Source organism: Balaenoptera ricei, chromosome 1 (genome assembly GCF_028023285.1).
Source record: "Balaenoptera ricei isolate mBalRic1 chromosome 1, mBalRic1.hap2, whole genome shotgun sequence".
NCBI lineage: Eukaryota > Metazoa > Chordata > Mammalia > Artiodactyla > Balaenopteridae > Balaenoptera > Balaenoptera ricei.
The window spans coordinates 25,053,228-25,074,035 of NC_082639.1; the positions used below are offsets into that span (position 1 = coordinate 25,053,228).

The following is a 20,808-nucleotide window of genomic DNA, read 5'->3' on the forward strand; positions in this document are numbered from 1 at the left end:
TAATGACGGCTGTGATGGGGGTTCAGTTAGCAGACCCCTCAACTCACACCCTAAGCTGAGGCCTCCCACTTTACATCATCAACAATAAAAGTGATCTTTTGTCTCCCATAATTACTCTTTTACTTTATCCCCCAGCATGTCAGAATCAGGCCAAGGAGGAGAGGAACTCTTTAAAGGAGCCCCACTTGGAGACCCAAACTGGCAGGCACACAGAGAAGGCTCAGGCAATTGATTAGAAGGTAATCAACATGGTAATTAAAGAAATATTTCCTAAAGTATGGTACATGCACCACTGCTGTGGATGATATTTAGTGGTAAATAAATAAACCTCTGTTATCTTTTTTTAATTTTTATTTTTAGTTATTGAAGTATAGTTGATTTACAATGTTGTGTTAGTTTCTGGTACGCAGCAAAGTGATTCAGTTTATATATATACATATATATGTATATGTGTGTATATATATATATGTATATTCTTTTCCACTATGTAAACCTCCGTTATCTTAAGAGTTATGTGTTTATTTTCATATAGATTAGAAGATATCACTGTATAATTACAAACAATAAGAGATATAACTATAACATCACACTTGCAATTTTACAGGCATAGTGTAGAACTAGGACAGTCAATTTAAAGAAAAATAATACCATAAGTAAATAATAATGAAGATAGTAAGAAGATATGGCAAAAAATGAGATGGTGGTATGCGAATAACCAAAGTTTGGAAAATATTCAAGTAAAGGCCTGTTTAGTAAACAACGAGCCAGTGTCAGCCACCAGCTCTCCCCTGCAAATGCACTCACATCAGGAACATACAGGGAGAGCGACAGATTAAAAAGTGAGAGAGAAAGAAGACATACAGATGGCCAACAGGCACATGAAAAGATGCTCAACATTGTTAATCATCAAAGAAATGCAAATTAAAACCACAATGAGATGTTACCTCACACCTTTTAGAATGGCTATCATCAAAAAGACCACAAATAACAAATGTTGGTGAGGATGTGGAGAAAACAGAACCCTTGTACACTGTTGGTGGGAATGTAAATTGGTGCAGTCACTGTGGAAGACAGTATGGTGATTGCTCAAAAAACTAAAAATAGAACTACCATGTGATCCAGCAATTCCACTCCTGGGTATAGATCTGAAAATAATGAAAACACTGATTTGAAAAGATACATGCACCCCAATGCTCATAGCAGCATTATTTATAATTGCCAAGATACGGAAGCAACCTAAGTGTCCATCAACAGATGAATGGATAAAGACGATGTGGTATATATATATAATGGAATATTACTCAGCCATAAAAAAGAATGAAATTTTTCCATTTGCAACAACATGAATGGATTTTAAGGGTATTATGCTTAGTGAAATAAGTCAGACAGAGTAAGACAAAAACTGTACAATATCACTTATATGTGGAATCTAAAAAATAAAACAAACTAATGAATATAACAAAAAGGAAACAGACTCACATATATAAAGAACAGACTAGTGGTTATCAGTGGGGAGAGGGAAGGGAGGAGGGGCAAGATAGGGGTAGGGGATTAAGAGGTACAAACTACTATGTATAAAATAAATAAGCTACAAAGATATATTGTACAACAGAGGGAACATAGCCAATATTTTATAATAACTATAAATGGAATATAACCTTTAAAAATTGTGAATCACTCTGTTGTACACCTGTAACTTTTAATATTGTACATCGACTATATCTCAGTTTTTAATAAGCAAAAATTTTTTAAAAAAGGAAAAAATGACTCTTATTCAGAGTATCGGGGTCTAGAGTAAATCCCTTCTTATTTGGCCCAGGGTGGGAACCCGGTGTCTAATTTCCTATCTGCCCCCCTTCCACATGCCCTAAAGTGAAGTCTGCTGGTTGACCTCCCCGTTCAGTAAGCATAGGACAAATTAAAGACATTTTCAGACACACAAAGATTCAGATAGCTTTTCTCCCAGGTACCCCTTTTTAAAATGTTATTTGGGGGCTTCCCTGGTGGAGCAGTGGTTGAGAGTCTGCCTGCCAATGCAGGGGACATGGGTTCGAGCCCTGGTCTGGGAAGATCCCACATGCCACAGAGCAACTGGGCCCGTGAGCCACAATTACTGAGCCTGCGCGTCTGGAGCCTGTGCTCCGCAACAAGAGAGGCCGCGATAGTGAGAGGCCCGCGCACCACGATGAAGAGTGGCCCTCACTTGCCACAGCTAGAGAAAGCCCTCGCACAGAAATGAAGACCCAACACAGCCATAAATAAATAAAAATAAATAAATTTTTAAAAACCTGTTATTTGAAGATATACTCCAGCAAAACAGAGACAAAACCCAAGAAAGAGAGAGCTAATAGATTCATGAAAAAGTGGAATTAACCCAGGAGTGCAATGAATAGAAATACCAGAGGTCCATAAAACCATCAATCAAAATGAGAACAGGAAGTCAGAGGGTTTGGAGAAGAATGTCCTTAAGAAGAAAATGGGCTTCATTCAACAAATAATGTAATTAAGAAGCTGGAAGATTTTAATGACCTGATTAAAAAGGCATATGTTTCTTTTCACGAGAAGAGAAGAGAAAAGCAGTTAAAAACTCTGGGAGAACAAAAAGTTGTGTAAGAAAGTCATGGCCCAAACGTGAAGCAAATTAAAATGTAACATGACTTTGAGTATCTGAAGGAATGTAGAAAAATACATTTGAACTTGGAGCCTGGAGCATTTCTTCTTCAAGAGCATTTAAACCATAAGATTATAGCTCCTTCTGTATAGGTCCCAGGATGCTAGTTAGCTCTGCAGAGAATAATGTTTACATAGTCATAATATTTTTTAAAAACACCTTATTGATTTTTCAATTTTTGAAGCTCAGAGATAGACAACACACAAAAACAGAGCATTTTAATTATGGGTACAGGACCAGAGGCAAGTGTAATGGTTTAGCAAGAAGAGGGAGGAAAACAGTGATCAAGGATGTCTCATCTTACACAGCCAAGAGTCAAGAGATATTGCATAAAATTAAGAACACAAAAAAGAGGAGCTGGAAAATGAGTAGCTATCCAAACTCTGGGGGGAAAGTACCTTTGTTAAACTTCTCGTCTTTCAAAGTAGGACACTGTTAACTCCTCAATAGCCACCTTCCCTCCTTCCTTTAGTCCTAGAACCCCTACATTTCAGCCGGACGCATGGCTACTCAGAAAAATTATATCCCTCAGCTTCCCTTGCAGCTACATGTGACCAGGTGACCAAATTCAGGCCAACTGGATGTAACAGAAGTGATAGGCCTCTCTACTAGCTGGAATATGGATGAGACTGGCCATCTCTGACCCAAGCCAAGAGTTTTTCCATTAATAATACTAGCTAACACTTATGTGTAGGCTACGTGTCAGGCACTTTTCTAAGTGCTTTGAATGTATTAACTCATTTAACCTAATGAGAATGTGTATTTCCTGTTGCTGCTGTAAAAAATTACAGCAGTGTTGCTCTAGAGCCCACAAGCCACAACTACTGAGCCCACACACCACAACTACTGAAGCCTGCACTCCTAGAGCTCATGCTCTGCAACAAGAGAAGCCACTGCAGTGAGAAGCCCACACATCGCAATGAAGAGTAGCTCCCGCTCGCTGCAACGAGAAAGCCCACGTGCAGCAACAAAGACCCGATGCAGCCAAAAATAAATTTTTAAAAAATTAAAAAAACAAAAAAACAAGTATTAAAAAAAATTACAGCAGTGATTTAAAACAGAACTCTTATAGTTCTGGAGGTCAGAAGTCTAAAAGCAATGTGGGGCTTCCCTGGTGGCGCAGTGGTTGAGAATCTGCCTGCTAATGCAGGGGACATGGGTTCGAGCCCTGGTCTGGGGAGATCCCACATGCCGCGGAGCAACTAGGCCCGTGAGCCACAACTACTGAGCCTGCGCGTCTGGAGCCTGTGCTTCACAACAAGAGAGGCCGCGATAGTGAGAGGCCTGTGCACCGCGATGAAGAGTGGCCCCCGCTTGCCACAACTAGAGAAAGCCCTCGCACAGAAACGAAGACCCAACACCGCCAAAAATAAAATTAATTCAAAAAATAAATAAATGTTTAAAAAATAAAAGCAATGTGTCAGCTGGGCTCCTTCCATCTGGAGACTTAGGGAGGAATCCATTTCCTTGCCTTTTCAGCTCCGAGTGGCCACCTGCAATTCCTTGGTTCGTGATCCCTTCATCATATCACTACAGTCTCTTGCTTCCATCATTGCATCTCCTATTACTACTTTGATTTCCTGCCTCCCTCTTAGAAGGACCCTTGTGATTACATTGGGCCAACCCAGGCAACTCAGGATAATATCTCAAGATTCTTAACATAATCACTTCTGCAAAGCCCTTTTTTGCCATTTAAGGTAACACTCACAGTTTCTACAGGTTAGGATGTAGACATCTTTGAGGGAACATTATTCTCCCTACCTTAGACTGGAACTATATTATCCCCATTTAACAGACGAAGAAATTCAAGCACAGAGAAGTTAAGTAGTATGTCCATGGTCACACAGCTCATAAGCAGCAGACCCATGATTTAAACCCAGACAGTCTGGCACCAGAACCTGTGCTCAAAACTGGGATACTTTTCTGTCCTGGCGGAATTCAGGGTTTCTGATGATTGTAGGGTCACCTTGCCAGCCCTGGATAGCCTGCAGAGAAAAGTCAATGTCCATCTTTCTAAGGCACTGTCATTTGGGGAATCTTTGTTATAGTAACTATATTCTTTTACAGGAATCGATAGCTACTCTACATAATTAAAAATAATGATTTTATTTTATTCTGAGTGGTTTGAATCTTTTACAAGGAAAACATACTCTTTATTCATTTCAAATGTGTTTCAGTTGGAGGGTATGGCTGCCAATCAGCCCACATCATACCCTCACTCACACCGTTCAGGGACTCCACTGCCTCTGGGATGGAGTCCAAGCTCCTCAGCCTAGACTGAAAGGGAGCCCTTCACCCATCTTTCTGTTTCTCGTTGGTTCTCTTCCTGGGATCACCCTCAGGCCAAACTAGCATTTACTGTGACCCCAGAACAGACATTTGGCCATGCCCACCCCTCATGCTGTCCCCTCTGCCTGGAATCCTGCCCCTTCTTCCTCTCTCACTCCTGCCCAGCCTGTCTCACTCAAAACCCACCTGTGAACTCCTATTCATCCTTCAAGACCTAGCCCCTAGTTGCCTCTGGAACGTTTTTGCTTATCTTGGTTTTTCTGTGTCATGTTTAAGATTTTCCTCAAACGTCTGGTGATCCAGGTCATAGTTAACTTGCTCCCCACCCCCAGTCTGCACACACACACACACACACACACACACACACACACACACACACACTCACTCACACCCCTCCCAGGAAGATCAGGCATCTCCTTCTTTTGCTTCTCCTTGTATGTTCCTGTGTTGAAATAACCACACCAGCACACATTTCTTATGATCATTGTTTATTACTAATATTACTTATTATTTTAGGATTTGGATCTCTAACAGCCTCCAGCAGCAATACATGACTCAAAATAAAAACAATACCAAATAACGGGATAAGCATAAGGATATCTGGCAAAGTCCTGATTCTTCCCATGAAGACCCCTCTGATTTTTAAAAATATTAAATTATTTTTAAAATATCATATGAATGAACGTGTGGTTGTCTGTCTTGCTGGTGCCCAGCACTTGCTGCTCTGCACACCTGCCTGTTCGCAGTGAATCCTTACACAACTCTATATGGTAAAGGTTCCTGTTGGTCTCATAACCAGTGAAATGAGGCACAGAGAGGTTGTATTATTTCCTATTGCTGCTGTAACAGATTGCCACAAACTTAGTGGCTTAAAACAACACAATTTTTTTTCTCTTATGCTTCTGGAGCTTCGAAGTCCAAAATGAGCCTTATGAGGCTAAAGTCAAGGAACTGGCAGGGCTGCGTTCCTTCTGGAGGCTCTAGGAAAGAATCTGTTCCTCGCCTTTTCCAGCTTCTAGAGGCTCGTGGACCCTTCCAGCATTGGCATCACTCTAACCTCTGCTTCTGTCATCACATCTTCTCTTCCTCGCCCTCTTGCCTCCTTCTTATAAGGACCTTGTGATTATATTGGGCCCACCTGGTTAACTAAGGATACTCTCTCCAACACGAGATCTTTAACTTAGTCCCATCTGAAAAGCCTCTTTTGCCTTGTAACTTATTTATGGATTCTGGGGATTAGGACATGGATATCTTTGAGGGCCATGACCCAGCCCACCGGAGAGGTGAAGTGACTAGTCCAAGATCACACAGCAGTAACCGACAGAGCCAGGACTCTAACCCACTCTAACTCTTTCTGGCTCCAAAGCCTGTGCTCCAAACCTTCTTTCAACACTAACAACTTAACAGGCTGAGGGGTTTGTCTGTTTTTCCTTTGGGTCCGCATGCACTATCCGTTGTTGGTCCCAGCCCCATCCTACCCCCGGCCCTGACTCCACAGGTTCCCACCCTAATGCATTTGATACCCACCCCCCCCCATGTTTACATGGGGTCTCCCCAGCCTAACCAGGAGGGACCCCAGCTCTGCAACCTACCTGCCACCAGTGTTTGTTGAGTGGGTGTATGAGTGAGTGAGCAGACAGAAGGCTGCTGTCTCCAGCACCTTCGCTCTAGCTCCTGCCTCTGGCTTGAAGATGCTCCCCAGCTTGTGAAGCCACCGAGGATGCCTGACCTCGGGACCTGGGCCCCTCATTCTCCTGGTGGATGTTGGTTCCCTTCCAGCCACTCAAACCCTGAAGGAGGGCCGGCCCTCCCCAAGACAAGGGGCACAAAAGCTGAGTGCCTGGCCTGGAGATGGAGGACATGAGGTCCCTCAGTCCATCCCGTGGGCATGGCACTTTGTCAGGAACTTCCAGAGGCCAGTACTGTTGGGCCCAAGGACCAAAACACCCCAGCTGCCTCAGTGGCTTGCCTGGACTCAGCCCTCAGAATCCCCCTTTCTGGACTCACAGCCCAGTCACAGCTGGCCCACGCCTCGCCCCACCCCGCACTTCTGCTTGTTTTCTGATCTCTGTTCTTCTAAGAAGCACCTCTGCCCTGCCTAGAGTATTCCCATCCCCATCCTGGGTCTGTGGCAGCGTTAGCAAGTCGAAAACGCAATTACATTTCGATTATTCTAGTGCTGGCCAGACAGAGGTTACTGTAAGTCACAATGGAATTGGGAGGGAGGGGGAGGCAGCACCTGGGGCCAGTGCCTGGGCTGACACTTGAAGATGGATGTGACAGGGACCTGTAGCTCAGAGGCTCAGGATTAGATCAACAAGGCTGGAGCTGGCTGTTTCCAGGAAAGAGGTCGTGTGGTCTCGGTTGACTGACAGCTCAGGCAAAGCAAAGGCTTCAGGCTGGCCCTCCCTGGGAGAAGGAGATGCCAGGCTGAGGGCCCAGCCTGGAGATGGAGGATATGAGGTCACTGGGTCCCTGTCCTGGGCACAGATGCTTTGCCAGAAGCTCCCAGAGTCCAGTGCTGTTGAGCCCCCAAACCAAACAACTGCAGCTTCTTGTGGGTCTCCTGGAGCATCACTGCCCCCCTTGGGACCCCAGGATTTTCTCTGAGCAGGCATACCAGGGTCTCTACCCCATGCCCGCGGAGGACTAATAACTGGCTTCTCCTACTCTCAGGCCGTGGCTAAGAGAGCCAGACTCAGGACCTGGGGATCCAGAGCCTCCTCCCTGGCCAGGGTCTGATAGGGGAGGAAAAAAATATCTGCTGCTTCGGGGTACAAGGAATCACTCAGGATCCTTTGTACTGGGGAGCAGCCACCTCTGGGGTACCAAGGGATGAAGAGAGGGTTTGGCGAGTGGGAGCCCTCTTAAGGGGAGACTGGACTGGCTCTGTGACATTGGGCATTGTGGGGGTGTGGGTGGATTCTCCACCTGACTCCGTCCCCACACAGACATGTGCACCCCCATTATAATGACTTGGGGGCACCTGGGAAGTCCCTTGCTCACTCCAACCCAGGGTGTCTGGGAGGCCTTGAATCATGGCACTCTGAGGTCTGGGCTGGGTTCTAAGCCTGGTCTGTGCTGGGCTCAGCTGCTGCCCGCCACCCACACAGGCACAGAGGGGTCTGTACCTTTCACATCCGGCTGCAGCTGTCATTTGACTGTCCCGCGCTATGTGCCTCCCCTCCCCGCGTGTGCCGCGGCCCCCTCCCTAGCCCCTAGCTAGCAAACAGTCACAGCTCTAGATGGGGGGTGGTTCACGTGGGGGATTAGATGAGTCATCCCCGTGGGGGCAGACGTACTGAGTTCCACGCACGCACGCTCACTCGCAGAGCCATGGACGCAAAGGCACACCACACTCACATTCCCACACTCACAAGAGAACACACTGGGAGGCCACTGCTAGTCAAAGCCACAGTCACACACCCAGACACACCGAGAGACAGACACCCCCCCAACACACACACACACACACACACACACACACACATCCCTCATAGACACAAACACCAGTACACACAGAGACAAATCAAGACCCATACAGACATATCCCACCCAGGATGCCCCCCAGTCATCAACCCAGAGCCTGTCCCCTACCTACATTCAGGCTCAGAGACGCAAACACACACACAGCAACACACTGGATTCCCCAGACACACAGTCACAGCCCTTACTTCTAAACACAGACACTCAAGCTCCATCTCTCTCTCTCTCTCTCTCTCTCTCACACACACACACACACACACACACACACACACACACACACGTCCCCTGATCCATTCCCCTACCTCTGCCAGCACCTAGGGCAGGCAGGACAGAGCGTTGTTACCGCAAGGGTGCTCTGACCCATCACTCATGTGCGGATTGCACCCAGGGACAGGGTTCTGCCCTAGGGCCAGCTTCAGTCCTTCCTCCTGCCCTGGACAGGTGAAGGAGGTCCCTGACCTGTCCCCTGGGCTGCCCCAACTTCTCTCCCACACACTCTGTGCCTAATGGTACATCTCTAGCTCCTTTGAAGAAAGGCTTTGGCTGCAACAGGGAAGATGGAAGTTCCATCTCAGGAGTTACCTCCCAGGAGGGAAGGGGTGTGAATCTCCGAGGGTCAGAGGGGAGGGTGACTCTGATGTTTTAGGAAGGTCCTGTCCTGAGACAGATAATAGCCAAGGTGATGGCTTGATGCTCAGAAGGTCACCCTTCATCCACTTGTGACTCCTGGAAGGTCCAACATCCTCACCTTTGCCCCTGTTGTTTCCTCTGCCTTGAATCACCCCCTGCAGGGCTTCCTTCTCATTCTTTAGGTCTCTGGTGTGTTCCTGCTGTAGGAGGCCTGTCCTGATGCCCTGGTTGGATCAATCTGTCCTTCTGTGCCCCCCAGCTCCTGGGCCCCCTGGCAGCTCTCCTCGCTCTATAGAGGACTTGCCTGGCTGTCAGCCCACCTGCCTCCAGCCAGCCTCCGTCTGGTGTGGGAGGAAGGTAGACCTGGAGAAGAGTGCAGGTTTGAATCCCATCTCGGCCTCTGCTGTGTGACCTTGGGCAAGTCACTGAACCATGTGAGTCCAGGGTCCTTATCTGTGAAATGGGGATGGTAACAGCTGCCTCACTGGGTCGATGTGAAGATTAAATGAGATCATGCAGATGGTGGGGACTGTACAAATGGCAGCTGCATTATTCTAGCTCATTGCCTGGCACACAGCTTAGAAAATGTTAGTTGAATTCATCAGCCCCTCTGGCGCCCCCCCTTCCTGCCCCCACCTACTGTCCTTGTCTTGGGAGGGGGGAAAGTAGGTATGAACAAAAAGGATTGGAGGGCAGATGGAATCGGAGGCTGTGAGAAGGGCGAGCAGGGCCTTCTGGCATCGCCGGGAGCTAGCTGCTCCAGCAACAGCCGGGGCCTGGCTGGAGGTGGTGCAGTGACCCACCTGTGCCCTCATCCTCATCAGCTAGGTGAGGCAGCGGGGAGAGGTGGGGCTGGGATCCACCTCTGCACTGTGGCTCTTCGAAGCTGCCCGGGGCCCGCCGGCACACAGTAGGTGCGCTCTGAAAGCAGAGTAGCCGGAGGCAGAAATGTTAAATGAATGCGAAAGGTATGAATGAACGGATGCAAACATGAATGGAGGTGGGATGGACGCTTGAAGTCTGGGGCGAGGAGGAACGAGCATCTCCCTCCCGGTCTCTGGGTTGGGAGACCTGCAGCCGAGACCGGCCAGGGGCTCCCTCCCCTCCCTGCCCCTCCCGCCCCGGCACCCCCCCCTCACCCCGCGGCGCGCAGCCTGGCGGAGCCCGCGCCCAGCCACAGCCCGCGTCGGAGCCAGCGCTCGCGCCCAGCCAAGAGAGCCCAGGTAGCGCATCCTTGGGAGGCGGTTGCCCCGGCCCCCTCCCCTCCACCCCCAGTCCCCGGAGATCGGCCTTCGGGGCGGGGAGGCAAAGTCCCGGTGCAAGATCGTGGGACCAGCAGCCGAGGACGCCGGGGTCCCGGAGCCAACAGGTGTGGGGCTTGGGGGACCCCCGGGCTCGGGGTGGGGGGTTCCAGAGGACCTTCGGCGGGAGCCAAGAGTCTCGGGAGCTAACCTGGGTGCTGGGAGGCTGGGTCCCCGGCATGCTCTGCCCTCCTCCCGGCAGGCAGGCTCCTAAAGAACGCTTCGCGCCCTCGCTCCCCCCACCGCAGCCCCCACAGCCCCAGAGATGCAGGGAGGTCCCGCTGAGGAAGCGGGTCCGCCGGCGCCCGCTGCGGGTATGAAGGAGACCCCTCATGCTCCCCGGGGGGTCTCCAGGGATCGGCAACCCTCCTACATACGTCCGGGGTCCTCCCTTCTCAGCCGGGGGAAGGACGGGTCTGAGCGAGCGAGGAGGGGCGGGGTGCGAGGCCGGATTTATGAATGAAGAGGGCGGCCCGCTCGCCGGTCCAGCGACCCCTGGCGGCCGCCGGGGCGCATCGCGGCCACGGGATTCAAGGTGGGACTAGCGGGGGTTGGGGGCTGACGGGCCCAGCCCCTGTGCCTGGGGCTCTCCCCTCGCTTTCGGAGAGGTTGTCAGTTCCTCCCTGCACCTCTACCCACACTGTGTGTGTGTGTGTGTGTGTGTGTGTGTGTGTGTGTGTGTGTGTGTGTCCCCACCAGGGAGGGTCTGGCAGGTCTTGTGAGTGGGGCCTGGGTCTTTAAAAGCCTCCCTTGACCAGTTTTTCAACCAAAAATTCAGGCCTGTGAACTGACTCAGGAGAGAACATTTAAATCAGGATGGCTTCCCCTCTCCAATCTGTGGTATTTGGTGGACTCAGACAGACCTGGAATAGCAGCTTTGTGACCTTGAGCAAGGGGCTCAACCTCTCTGAGCTTCTATCTCCCCCTCTGCAAAGCAGGGCTCTTAATAGTGGTAACCGGCAATGACCGTGAAGCCAGCTTCCGGTGCCAGTTTCTGGGTAAAGCACTTGGCATTCATTACAGCTCATTACTCCTCAGCGGGGCCCTGTGAGGCCGGTTCAGTTATTACTCCACGGGATAGATGGGGAAACCAAGGCTGAGAGGTAAGTTACCCAACTGGTATGAAATTGGGATGCAAGGCAGATCTGTCTTTCTCCATCGATTTCAGGCTCTCCATAACCCACATGACTGTGAGAATTAAGAGGAAGCTTATCTGCAAATTGCCTGGCACTCTCCCTAACGTTCCCTTTTCCTTCCTTCAGAAGGTTTCAGGCTGGGACCACAAACACCTGAGTGCAAGACTCTGGGTCCCCTGAGGGAAGTGGGCTAAGGCCTGGCCTGGGGGCGCCCCTCCCTTGGGAGAGCCTGGGACGTCCATCAGCTGTAGTGGCTCCTGAGCTCATGGAGCCCTCGGCCACCCCAGGGCCCCAGATGGGGGTCCCCACTGGCAGCGGGGAACCGTCCCCGGTGCCTCCAGACTATGAAGACGAGTTTCTCCGCTATCTGTGGCGTGACTATCTGTACCCGAAGCAGTACGAGTGGGTCCTCATCGCCGCCTACGTGGCTGTGTTCCTCGTGGCCCTGGTGGGCAACACGCTGGGTAGGTCTCTAGGTCCCTGTGGTGCTTCGGGCTTCCCCTGGGGAGTGGGAGGAGTCCTGGGCCTTGCTTCTCTCCCCCTCCCCCCAGCCCCTACTGGGTACTGTGGGGGAAGGGTCTCACTGATGGGACCCAGCTAGACTGGGTGTGGCTCTGCCACCGGCCTCATCTCATCCTGCTCCCACCCTGCAGTCTGTCTGGCCGTGTGGCGGAATCACCACATGAGGACGGTCACCAACTACTTCATCGTCAACCTGTCCCTGGCCGACGTGCTGGTGACGGCCATCTGCCTGCCGGCTAGCTTGTTGGTAGACATTACTGAATCCTGGCTCTTCGGCCATGCCCTCTGCAAGGTCATCCCCTATCTACAGGTGAGCTTTGCCTGGGTGCCCCTCATGACCCCCCTGTCATACCAAGTACAAAAACCATGGCCTTGCATAGGTCTCAGTGAATTTCAAACTTGCCTTTTAGACAGGACATCATGGCTCAGTACCTTGGCAGTGTCATGCTCTATTGTTAGCAAGGGCAGGCCGCCAGGCACGACACTCAAGGACACAGACACAGACACAGCCCCATATACTCATACAGAGATCCCCTCCAGGTCACACCCATAGACATACACACAGGCATGTACGGACACATGTACAGTCACTTCCAGGTACACGGGCACACAGTGGAGGAGAGAGGCGCAAGCCGACCGTGACAGAGAGTGGGCCTGTTCCCTGATCCCAAGGGGGGCAGCTTTGAGGTGGCGGGCTGGCAAGAGTCTCCTCCCCGCCCCTTCCGATCCTGGCCGGGGCCTTCCCTCTCCCAGTGGTGGGCGTCAGCCTGTCCCGTAGGGTTGCTGGGCTGGAAGGAGAGCTGGCCAGAGGGTTGCATCCCTCGACCCTCTCCCTGTACCCCAGAGGGAAGGGAGCACTCCTGGAGCCAGTGCCCCTACGTCTCTGGCCTAGGTTCATCTCTGCCTCCCAGAATGAGGACTCTTTTTCCTCACAGCCTGGGGAAGGGATGGGATCCCGGGGCAGAGAGAAACGCCTCTTGGATTTCCCATTATTTGGAGGTTTCCCACTCAACCCATTAACTCTGGCAACCCTGAGAATAAAGACAGGCAGGTGAGGAAATCCACCTTAGGCAAGTTATTTAATCTTTCTTGCTTCAGTTTCCTTACCTGTACCTTGGGGGTAAGAGGACACACCTCAAGGGTTGTTGTGAGGATAATGAGAACAGTGTCCGCCACGTAGTTATTTCCTAAAGTGTAAATTATTATTCATAGTAGGGGAGCACCTACTATGTGCCAGGTCTCAAGCTGGACATTCTCCATCCATAATTTCATTTATTCTCACAAGAATCCTGCCAGGTGGATGATACATTCCCATTCTGCATACGAGGCTCAGAGAGGGTGAGTGATTTGCCCAAATCTACACAGGCAGTAAGTGGCGGAGTCAGGATTTGCACTGCACCTGGCTGCCTGGTATTTCTGGGCTGTGAGCTCCATCACTCCCCCCATGTCTCTGGGTGGCCCCCAAAAGAACTGACATTGTGTCCCCATGGGGCAGGCCGTGTCTGTGTCAGTGGCAGTGCTGACTCTCAGCTTCATCGCCCTGGACCGCTGGTATGCCATCTGCCACCCCCTGCTGTTCAAGAGCACTGCCCGGCGTGCTCGTGGCTCCATCCTGGGCATCTGGGCCGTGTCGCTGGCTGTCATGGTGCCCCAGGCTGCTGTCATGGAATGCAGCAGTGTGCTGCCCGAGCTAGCCAACCGCACCCGGCTCTTCTCTGTCTGTGATGAACGCTGGGCAGGTAACGGCGGGAGCCTTGGGCAGGTGTCCCTGAAGTGGGCACCTCCGGGGCACACCCCCCCAGAGCAGACATCTATCAGGGCACTTTTGGGGTGGGCACCCAGGGGTGGGTATCTCCTGGGAGGACACCCTAGAGCAGGCATCTACCAGGGATACCTCCGGCATGGGTACCTCCTCTAGTGTAGACATCTGTCAGGGGTCCCTCCAGGATGGAGACCACTGGGGCTGGGCAACTCCAGGGTCTCTCTGCCATGGCACCTGTATGGGGCCCAGCTGCTTACTTTGGCCCTAGTCAGGGCGGGTGGTATTGCTAAGCAGGGCAGGCTGAGGGTTCCCAGATTGAGCCCAACCCTCGCATCTCTTGGCCCCTGCAGATGATCTCTATCCCAAGATCTACCACAGTTGCTTCTTCATTGTCACCTACCTGGCCCCGCTAGGCCTCATGGCCATGGCCTATTTCCAGATCTTCCGCAAGCTCTGGGGCCGCCAGGTGAGGCGCACTCTGGTGTCACTGTCTGGGCTGGGAGGGGACAGGGGTACTGGTCTGAGGGAGTAGACAGTCCTCTGCCTTCAGAACATGCCATCCTGGCCGCAACCAGAGAGGCAAGGCCTAGGCACATGTCAAACTCAAGGCCAAAATTGCTAGTGCCGGCCCTGGAACCGAATAGTAACAAACATCCTCCTAATATCAGTAGCTGCCAGTTATTGTACCAGGCACTCCCAGCTAGTCTTGCACCCTCTTCACCACCATATGTTATCCCCACCTTTTTTTTTTTTTAATAAATTTATTTATTTTATTTTTTTTAGCTGCGTTGGGTCTTCGTTGCTGCATGCGGGCTTTCTCTAGTTGCGGCGAGCAGGGGCTACTCTTCGTTGCGGTGCGCGGGCTTCTCGTTGTGGTGGCTTCTCTTGCTGCAGAGCACGGGCTCTAGGCGCGCGGGCTTCAGTAGTTGCAGCACGTGGGCTCAGTAGTTGTGACTCGCGGGCTCTAGAGCGCAGGCTCAGTAGTTGTGGCGCACGGGCTTAGTTGCTCCGCGGCACGTGTGATCTTCCTGGACCAGGCCTCGAACCCGTGTCCCCTGCATTGACAGGTGGATTCTTAACCACTGTGCCACCAGGGAAGTCCCTATCCCCACCTTAATATATGAGAAAACTGAGACCCAGAGAGGCAAAGCAACTTCTCCCAAATCCCTCACCAGCGAGTGGACGATCAGGGACTAAAACCCGGGTCTGTGGGGTTCCAATGCTCGGTTCAGTGCCACAACAGCAATAACACCTCCATGTTGCTGTCCAAATTAGGCACTTTGCTTGCAATGTCTTCACAAGTATCTAAGCAAAGAAGCAATATTACCCACTTTACAAATGCTGAGTAAGGGCAACCAATCTGCCACGGCCGATGAGTGGCAGAGCCTTTCTGGTTCCAGGGCCTTCCTTCTTTCCTCTATTACAAACTGACCAACAGCAGGTTTTGGTGTGGGGGGGAGCGGTTTGCCATGGGAGGGGGTGCTCAGAGGCCCCTGGCACTGCGGGACGAGTCCTGGGTCAGTGCCCGGGCGGGGAGAGGAAGCTGGCCAGAACACGAGCAGCCCTGCGGCCCACCAACACTTGCCATCTGCTCCTCGCAGTCCCCCGGTCACGATGGCAGGAGTCGCTATCCTTATCCAACAGGAAAACCAAGGCTCAGAAAAGAAAAGTGAGTTTACCAAGGTCACATAGCTCGTGAATGGCTGAGCTGGCCCTGGATCCCAAGTTTCCTGAACTCTAGCCCCATGCCCTTCTGTTGTGGGGTGATTCAGGTGTCCAGTGTGGGAGAGGCTTTGAGAATATCTGTGGCTGCTCCAGGAGCCTAGAACCACCACAGGCCTATCGGCACTGACCTAGGCTGGGACCTGTGCTCTGAGGCCCAGGCCATTCCACGCTGTCCACCTGCACGCCCCTTGCTCAGGCCTCCCAGAGTCGGGCACGGACTAGGGGAGGCACGAGTCATCCAACCACCCCTGTCACCACAGATGGAGGTGGTGATTTAAGGACGATGGATGGGTAGCTGGAAGGATGTTCAGGCCCCAGGCTGTGACCTGGGGACTTGTCAAGGGTCCCCTACCTCATCTATAACTAAGGGTGAATAATACCGTCCCAAGAGGCATATTGTGGGTGGTCTCACGATGAGCTAATGGAAAATGGAAGTACACTCAAGTCCAGAGTGTTGGCTTTTATCATGAATATTAGGCTCCTTCCTGCTGCAAGGGTTTGTTCCCTTGCCCACCTCCCCCTGCCCCAGGGTCCAGCCTGGAGCAGGCCCAGCGAAGCAGAACGACCCATCCAAGGAGCTGTACCCACCGCTGCTGTCTGTGTGTGCTGGACAGATCCCCGGCACCACGTCGGCCCTGGTGAGGAACTGGAAGAGGCCCTCAGACCAGCTGGAGGACCAGGGGCAGGGTGTGGGCGCAGAGCCCCCGCCTCGGGCCCGTGCCTTCCTGGCTGAGGTAAAGCAAATGCGAGCTCGAAGGAAGACGGCCAAGATGCTGATGGTGGTGCTGCTGGTCTTTGCCCTCTGCTACCTGCCCATCAGTGTCCTCAATGTCCTCAAGAGGTGAGAGCGTGTGGGGAGGGGTTGGGGGTGGGGAGAGGTGGTGGGGTCAGAGGAAGGAGCTCTCTCTGCTTCGGAGAAAGACCTGGCTTTCTCCATTATTATTATTATTATTTCTCCATAATAATACAGGCTAGCCTGCCTCCTAGGGCTATCGTGAAAATTCTCTCGTCTGGGCACTCAATCATCAGGTTGTTAGGGCTGGGAATGGAGTGAACGAGTGCACGGGACAATGTCCTGCATTCGTGGAGGCGACATCTGGTGGGAGAGAGAATGGACATGTATTACAATGTCAGCCAGTGATAACTGCTTTGAAGAAAAAATAGGGAAAGTGGATAGAGAATGACAGTGACAGAGGTTGGTGGGGTTTAAAAAAAATGTTCTTTAGATGTAATGGTTAAAAAAAAAAAACCCTCTCTGAGGAAGTGACATTTGGCAGAGACTTGAAGGAAGGGAAGAACCACACCCACAGGTGTCTGGAAGAATAGCAAGTGAGAGGCCATGGGGTGGGGGTGGGGAGGGGGGCAGGGCAAGACCCTGGGCTCTTTGCCATGAGACAATCTCAGTGTGAGTTTGTGCTTGGTCACTTCCTGGCTGTGTGATCTTGGACGTATCACTTTGCTTCTCTGAACCTCAGTTTCCCTATTTGAAAAATGGATGATGTCTATGACTCATCATGCTGCTATGGGGATGGATGATAAAGTGGAGGGGGAGCCCCAGGGGATCACACAGCTGGTGACTGAGCAGAGGTACCCTGGTCCCTGTTCCTAGGCCCACTCTGGTCATACTTTCTGCGCCCAAGAACCCCAAACTGTGGTAAGGACCCCAGACTCAGAGGCCCAGGAAAGGGCTACCTGGTGGACAGAAGGGGCAGTGGGACTCTTGTACTTTACAGCCATTCATGAGCTATGTGACCTTGGTCAACTCGCCTTCCTTTTCTGAGTTTTCCTGTCTGGTAGATGAGGACAGCGACTCCTGCCCAACATAAACACACACACACACACACACACACACACACACACACACAATCTATCCCATTTCTGAGTGGCCTGCCCCCTGGTCCTAGGGTGTTTGGGATGTTCCACCAAGCCAGCGACCGAGAAGCCGTCTATGCCTGCTTCACCTTCTCCCACTGGCTGGTGTACGCCAACAGCGCCGCCAACCCCATCATCTACAACTTCCTCAGTGGTGAGTGGGCTGGGGACGCAGAGTGACTGAGGGTGGCAACAGTCCCCAGGACAATAGTCTCCCCATCTTCAACCCAGGCTGAATAAAGCATGCGGGGAAGGATACACCTGCTGCCTCCTGGCGATCATGACCCTGCTCTGGGAACTCCCACTCAGGGGGAAGACTTGTCCCCGCCCAAGAGCCCTGCTCTGAGTGGGAGACAGGCCACACTCCCAATAGTGGCCAAAGAAGGTGACCAGCACCAGGACCCAGTTTTGCAGATTACGCAGACCACTGAGTGGGTGGGAGCGCAGGGGCTGGGCCAGCTCACCTCCACCCCTGCTTGATGCATGCACTGCAGGACTGCCAATCAGCCAGTCTGGTCAACACAGGCTCCAGATGGAGCCCCTGCCTGAGAAGATGACTGCATAATCGAGGCATCAGGGGGAAGGGAGGGCCACCAGCGAGGCAGCCCAGGGCCAGGAAACAGCTTCCCCATGCCCAGCTAGACACATACTGGCAGAGCGGCCCGAATTTGGGGTGGGGGGGGCTACCCCTGAATCCACCTGCCTCCAGCACCAGCCCTCCCACTCTCCCCTCTGCAAGTCCAGGCATCCCTGGTCCCCTGTCCCCCAGCCCAGGCCTCCTCTCTCCGCTGTCCCATAGCCCCCACCCCCTTCCACTACCTCCTGGTCTCAGGGTGGAAAGGCCCCACCCCGGGCCCCCGCCTGGGCCCAGCAGAGTGTGACTCACCAGACCTCTGACTCGGACCAGGCCTAGAGAACTCACCAGATGACTGCTCAAGCCTGGACAGTCTTTGAGAAAAGGTTGAAAGGTTAAAGAAGGGGCTGGGGTCAATGCTGTAACCCTCACTGAGACCAAAGAATTACTCAACAAAGGCTAGCCGGGTGGTTTCCAGCTCAGAGGAGAGAACAGAAGAGATGAGCAAGCGGCAGAGGACACATCAGGCAGACTTCCTGACGTGCATGCCTTCGTTTGGTCTACATTTACTGAGCGCCTACTGTGTGCTCGGCCCTCTGCTGGGCACTGGCCAGGCTTGCGGGGTGATTGAAACACAGTTGTTCAATTCCAGCACAATCTGTTGCCTGGTGTCCTCTGACTGTACAGGTGGCTGTGGTGGTCCCTCCTTCCCCGCTGTCCCCTACCCTTTAAGCAAAGGCTCTGGAATGAGAACGGGGCCCAAATTCTGGCTGGTGACCTTGGGCAAGCCACTGCACCTCTGTGTGCCTCTGTGGAGTGAGGTTAAAGGACTCCAGCCAGGCCTTCAGGGTGATGGGGTGAGCTGGGCGACAAACTCAGGCGCCTGGTGCAGTGCCTTGTGCAAGGACTGCTGCCACTGTCATTTTCATCACCATGGGGCAGAGATGGGGAAAGCCTAGCCACAGATGGTGAGTCCTGAGCCCCTCCACCTACCCGCCAACGAGGGCAGAGGTGACCTGAGCTCCCTGAGCCAGACAAAACGTTTTCAGCCAGGCTCAGAGCCAGAGCGCAGTCAAGGAATCAGATGAAAATCGCATTTCTCCTTGGGAACCTGCTCCAGGGCCTCTGTCCTCACTCTCCCTGGCAGTGACGAGGTCGCCTTGGGGCTCTCTCCTGCCCAGCTCTTCCCTTCCCTCCCACCCCCTCACAGGCAGCTTGGCTGGAGCTGCGTGGGTGTCCCTGGGCCCAAGGCCCCTTCCTGCCACTTCTGTCTCCTTATGGCTGTGTCTTCTGTCTCTCAACCAAGGCAAATTCCGGGAGCAGTTTAAGGCCGCCTTCTCCTGCTGCCTGCCTGGCCTGGGTCCCTGCGGCTCTCTGAAGGCCCCCAGCCCTCGCTCCTCTGCCAGCCACAAGTCCTTGTCCTTGCAGAGCCGGTGCTCTGTCTCCAGAGTCTCGGAGCACGTGGTGCTCACCAGTGTCACCACGGTGCTGCCCTGAGCGAGGGCCATCCTGGTGGCAAAAGGGGGTGCAACCTATCCCCTGCCTGGGCTGCTCCTCTGACTACTGGGGGACCTGCCCCCACTCCTCGTGGAAAGATTGCTGGTTGCAGTGCGAGGCCGGGGCTCCTCGCCTCGTTTTCTGTTTAACTCTGGGCAGTGTCACTTCCCTTCTCTGAGCTGCGTCCCCTAAGTGGATTGATGTGAGGATTAAGCACGCTCAAGAAGGTGGAAAGCTCTCTGTAAACTGTAAAGTGTTATGGACAAGATTAACGTTGTGTTCCTCCCACTTGGCTATACCACACAGTACCATCCATCACCATCATCCTTCCAGAGCTTGGCCCTCCTCCCAAAGACCCCTCTCCTACCCAATCATAGGTCTTCCCTGGAGTCTGCTATAAGGGTCCCAGCAGGCATTTCCATCTGGTCCAGGGGCTCTAAAGCCCAGGCTGCACTGGGCAGCGCTCCTTGAGGCCCATGTGAACTAATCTGAGCCCAGCCCTTCCCCAGTGGGAACAGAGCCCCACCCTCACCAGGTGCCAAGTGCACACACCACAGACTGCACCCCGTCGGTCGTGCAGTGATAGGACACTCTCCATGAGGCCGTTTGGTATGGAGGCCAGCAGCCTGAAGCAACTGTAATTAAAAGTCTGGCACTGAATGTTCCCTTTCCTTGTCATTGCACAAAATCTGTGCTTCTTGGGTTAGGAGTGAGAAGGTGGGGAGGCTGGGGGAGGGGAGAAGACAAGGCAGTGCTGGAATGCTGCTATCTGCTGACCCCTCCCACCTCTCGTCCCCTAACACACGGGATCCCAGATGGCTCCTGGGCAGGCCTCAGAGCACACGTGCTCCTGCCCGCTCACGTGGCTCCGATCCTCTGATGCCACGATCTCAATCCTGGCCACATCTGTCTGCTCACGAGCCCAGCAGTCTATGGAAGGTAAGGGGGGTAGGGTGGGCAGACAGCGGGGTTAACAGACCGATTTACTGTTATATTCACCTTCTTGGAAATCAGGGCTTGCATTTATTTTCTATGAACTCACAGATTTAAAAGAGAAAGCCAGAGACTGGGCTAGACGTGCTCCATCTGCCACCAAGATGATTAGAGGGCTGCCAGAGGCCCTGATCCTTGCTGCCAGAGCAGGAGGTGGGAAGCAGTCTGAAGGACTCTCTGCTGAGAGGAGCGGGAGACATCTGGCAGAGGCCAGCTCGGCCATGCGCACCGCTGGGTCTGCTTAACCTGATTAATGACCTCACCCGTCAAGAAGTGGGGCAAACCGCGGCTCCTGCCAGGGGCCCAGCCCAGGAATGCTTTAGCACCCCTCCTCGTAGGCAGAGCAGGTG

The 20,808-nt window shown here is 52.6% G+C and overlaps 1 protein-coding gene across 2 annotated transcripts; it reads left to right on the plus strand.

Annotated features, from left to right (window-relative positions):
• Positions 1-10,262: 10,262 nt before the first annotated feature.
• On the plus strand, positions 10,263-20,112 carry HCRTR1 (hypocretin receptor 1). 2 transcript variants are annotated; one of them, XM_059896464.1, is made up of 8 exons: positions 10,263-10,445; positions 11,640-11,977; positions 12,167-12,345; positions 13,531-13,774; positions 14,148-14,263; positions 16,137-16,363; positions 17,427-17,548; positions 19,275-20,112. In XM_059896464.1, the coding sequence occupies exons 2-8, from the start codon at positions 11,779-11,781 to the stop codon at positions 19,463-19,465; spliced, it is 1,278 nt and encodes a 425-aa protein (XP_059752447.1). In that variant the 5' UTR covers positions 10,263-10,445; positions 11,640-11,778; the 3' UTR covers positions 19,466-20,112. The 2 variants fall into 2 exon arrangements, with proteins under 2 accessions (XP_059752447.1, XP_059752454.1); XM_059896471.1 differs by lacking the exon at positions 10,263-10,445 and adding an exon at positions 10,553-10,912 and having other exon boundaries at positions 11,316-11,977.
• Positions 20,113-20,808: the final 696 nt, after the last annotated feature.

Excerpts from the sequence above, each read along its gene's own strand:
- HCRTR1 (XM_059896464.1), top strand. The coding sequence starts at position 11,779 with ATGGAGCCCTCGGCCACCCCAGGGCCCCAGATGGGGGTCCCCACTGGC. Across the intron at positions 12,346-13,530 it reads AGGTCATCCCCTATCTACAG|GCCGTGTCTGTGTCAGTGGC; the intron begins GTGAGCTTTGCC and ends CCCATGGGGCAG. Across the intron at positions 16,364-17,426 it reads GTCCTCAATGTCCTCAAGAG|GGTGTTTGGGATGTTCCACC; the intron begins GTGAGAGCGTGT and ends CCCTGGTCCTAG.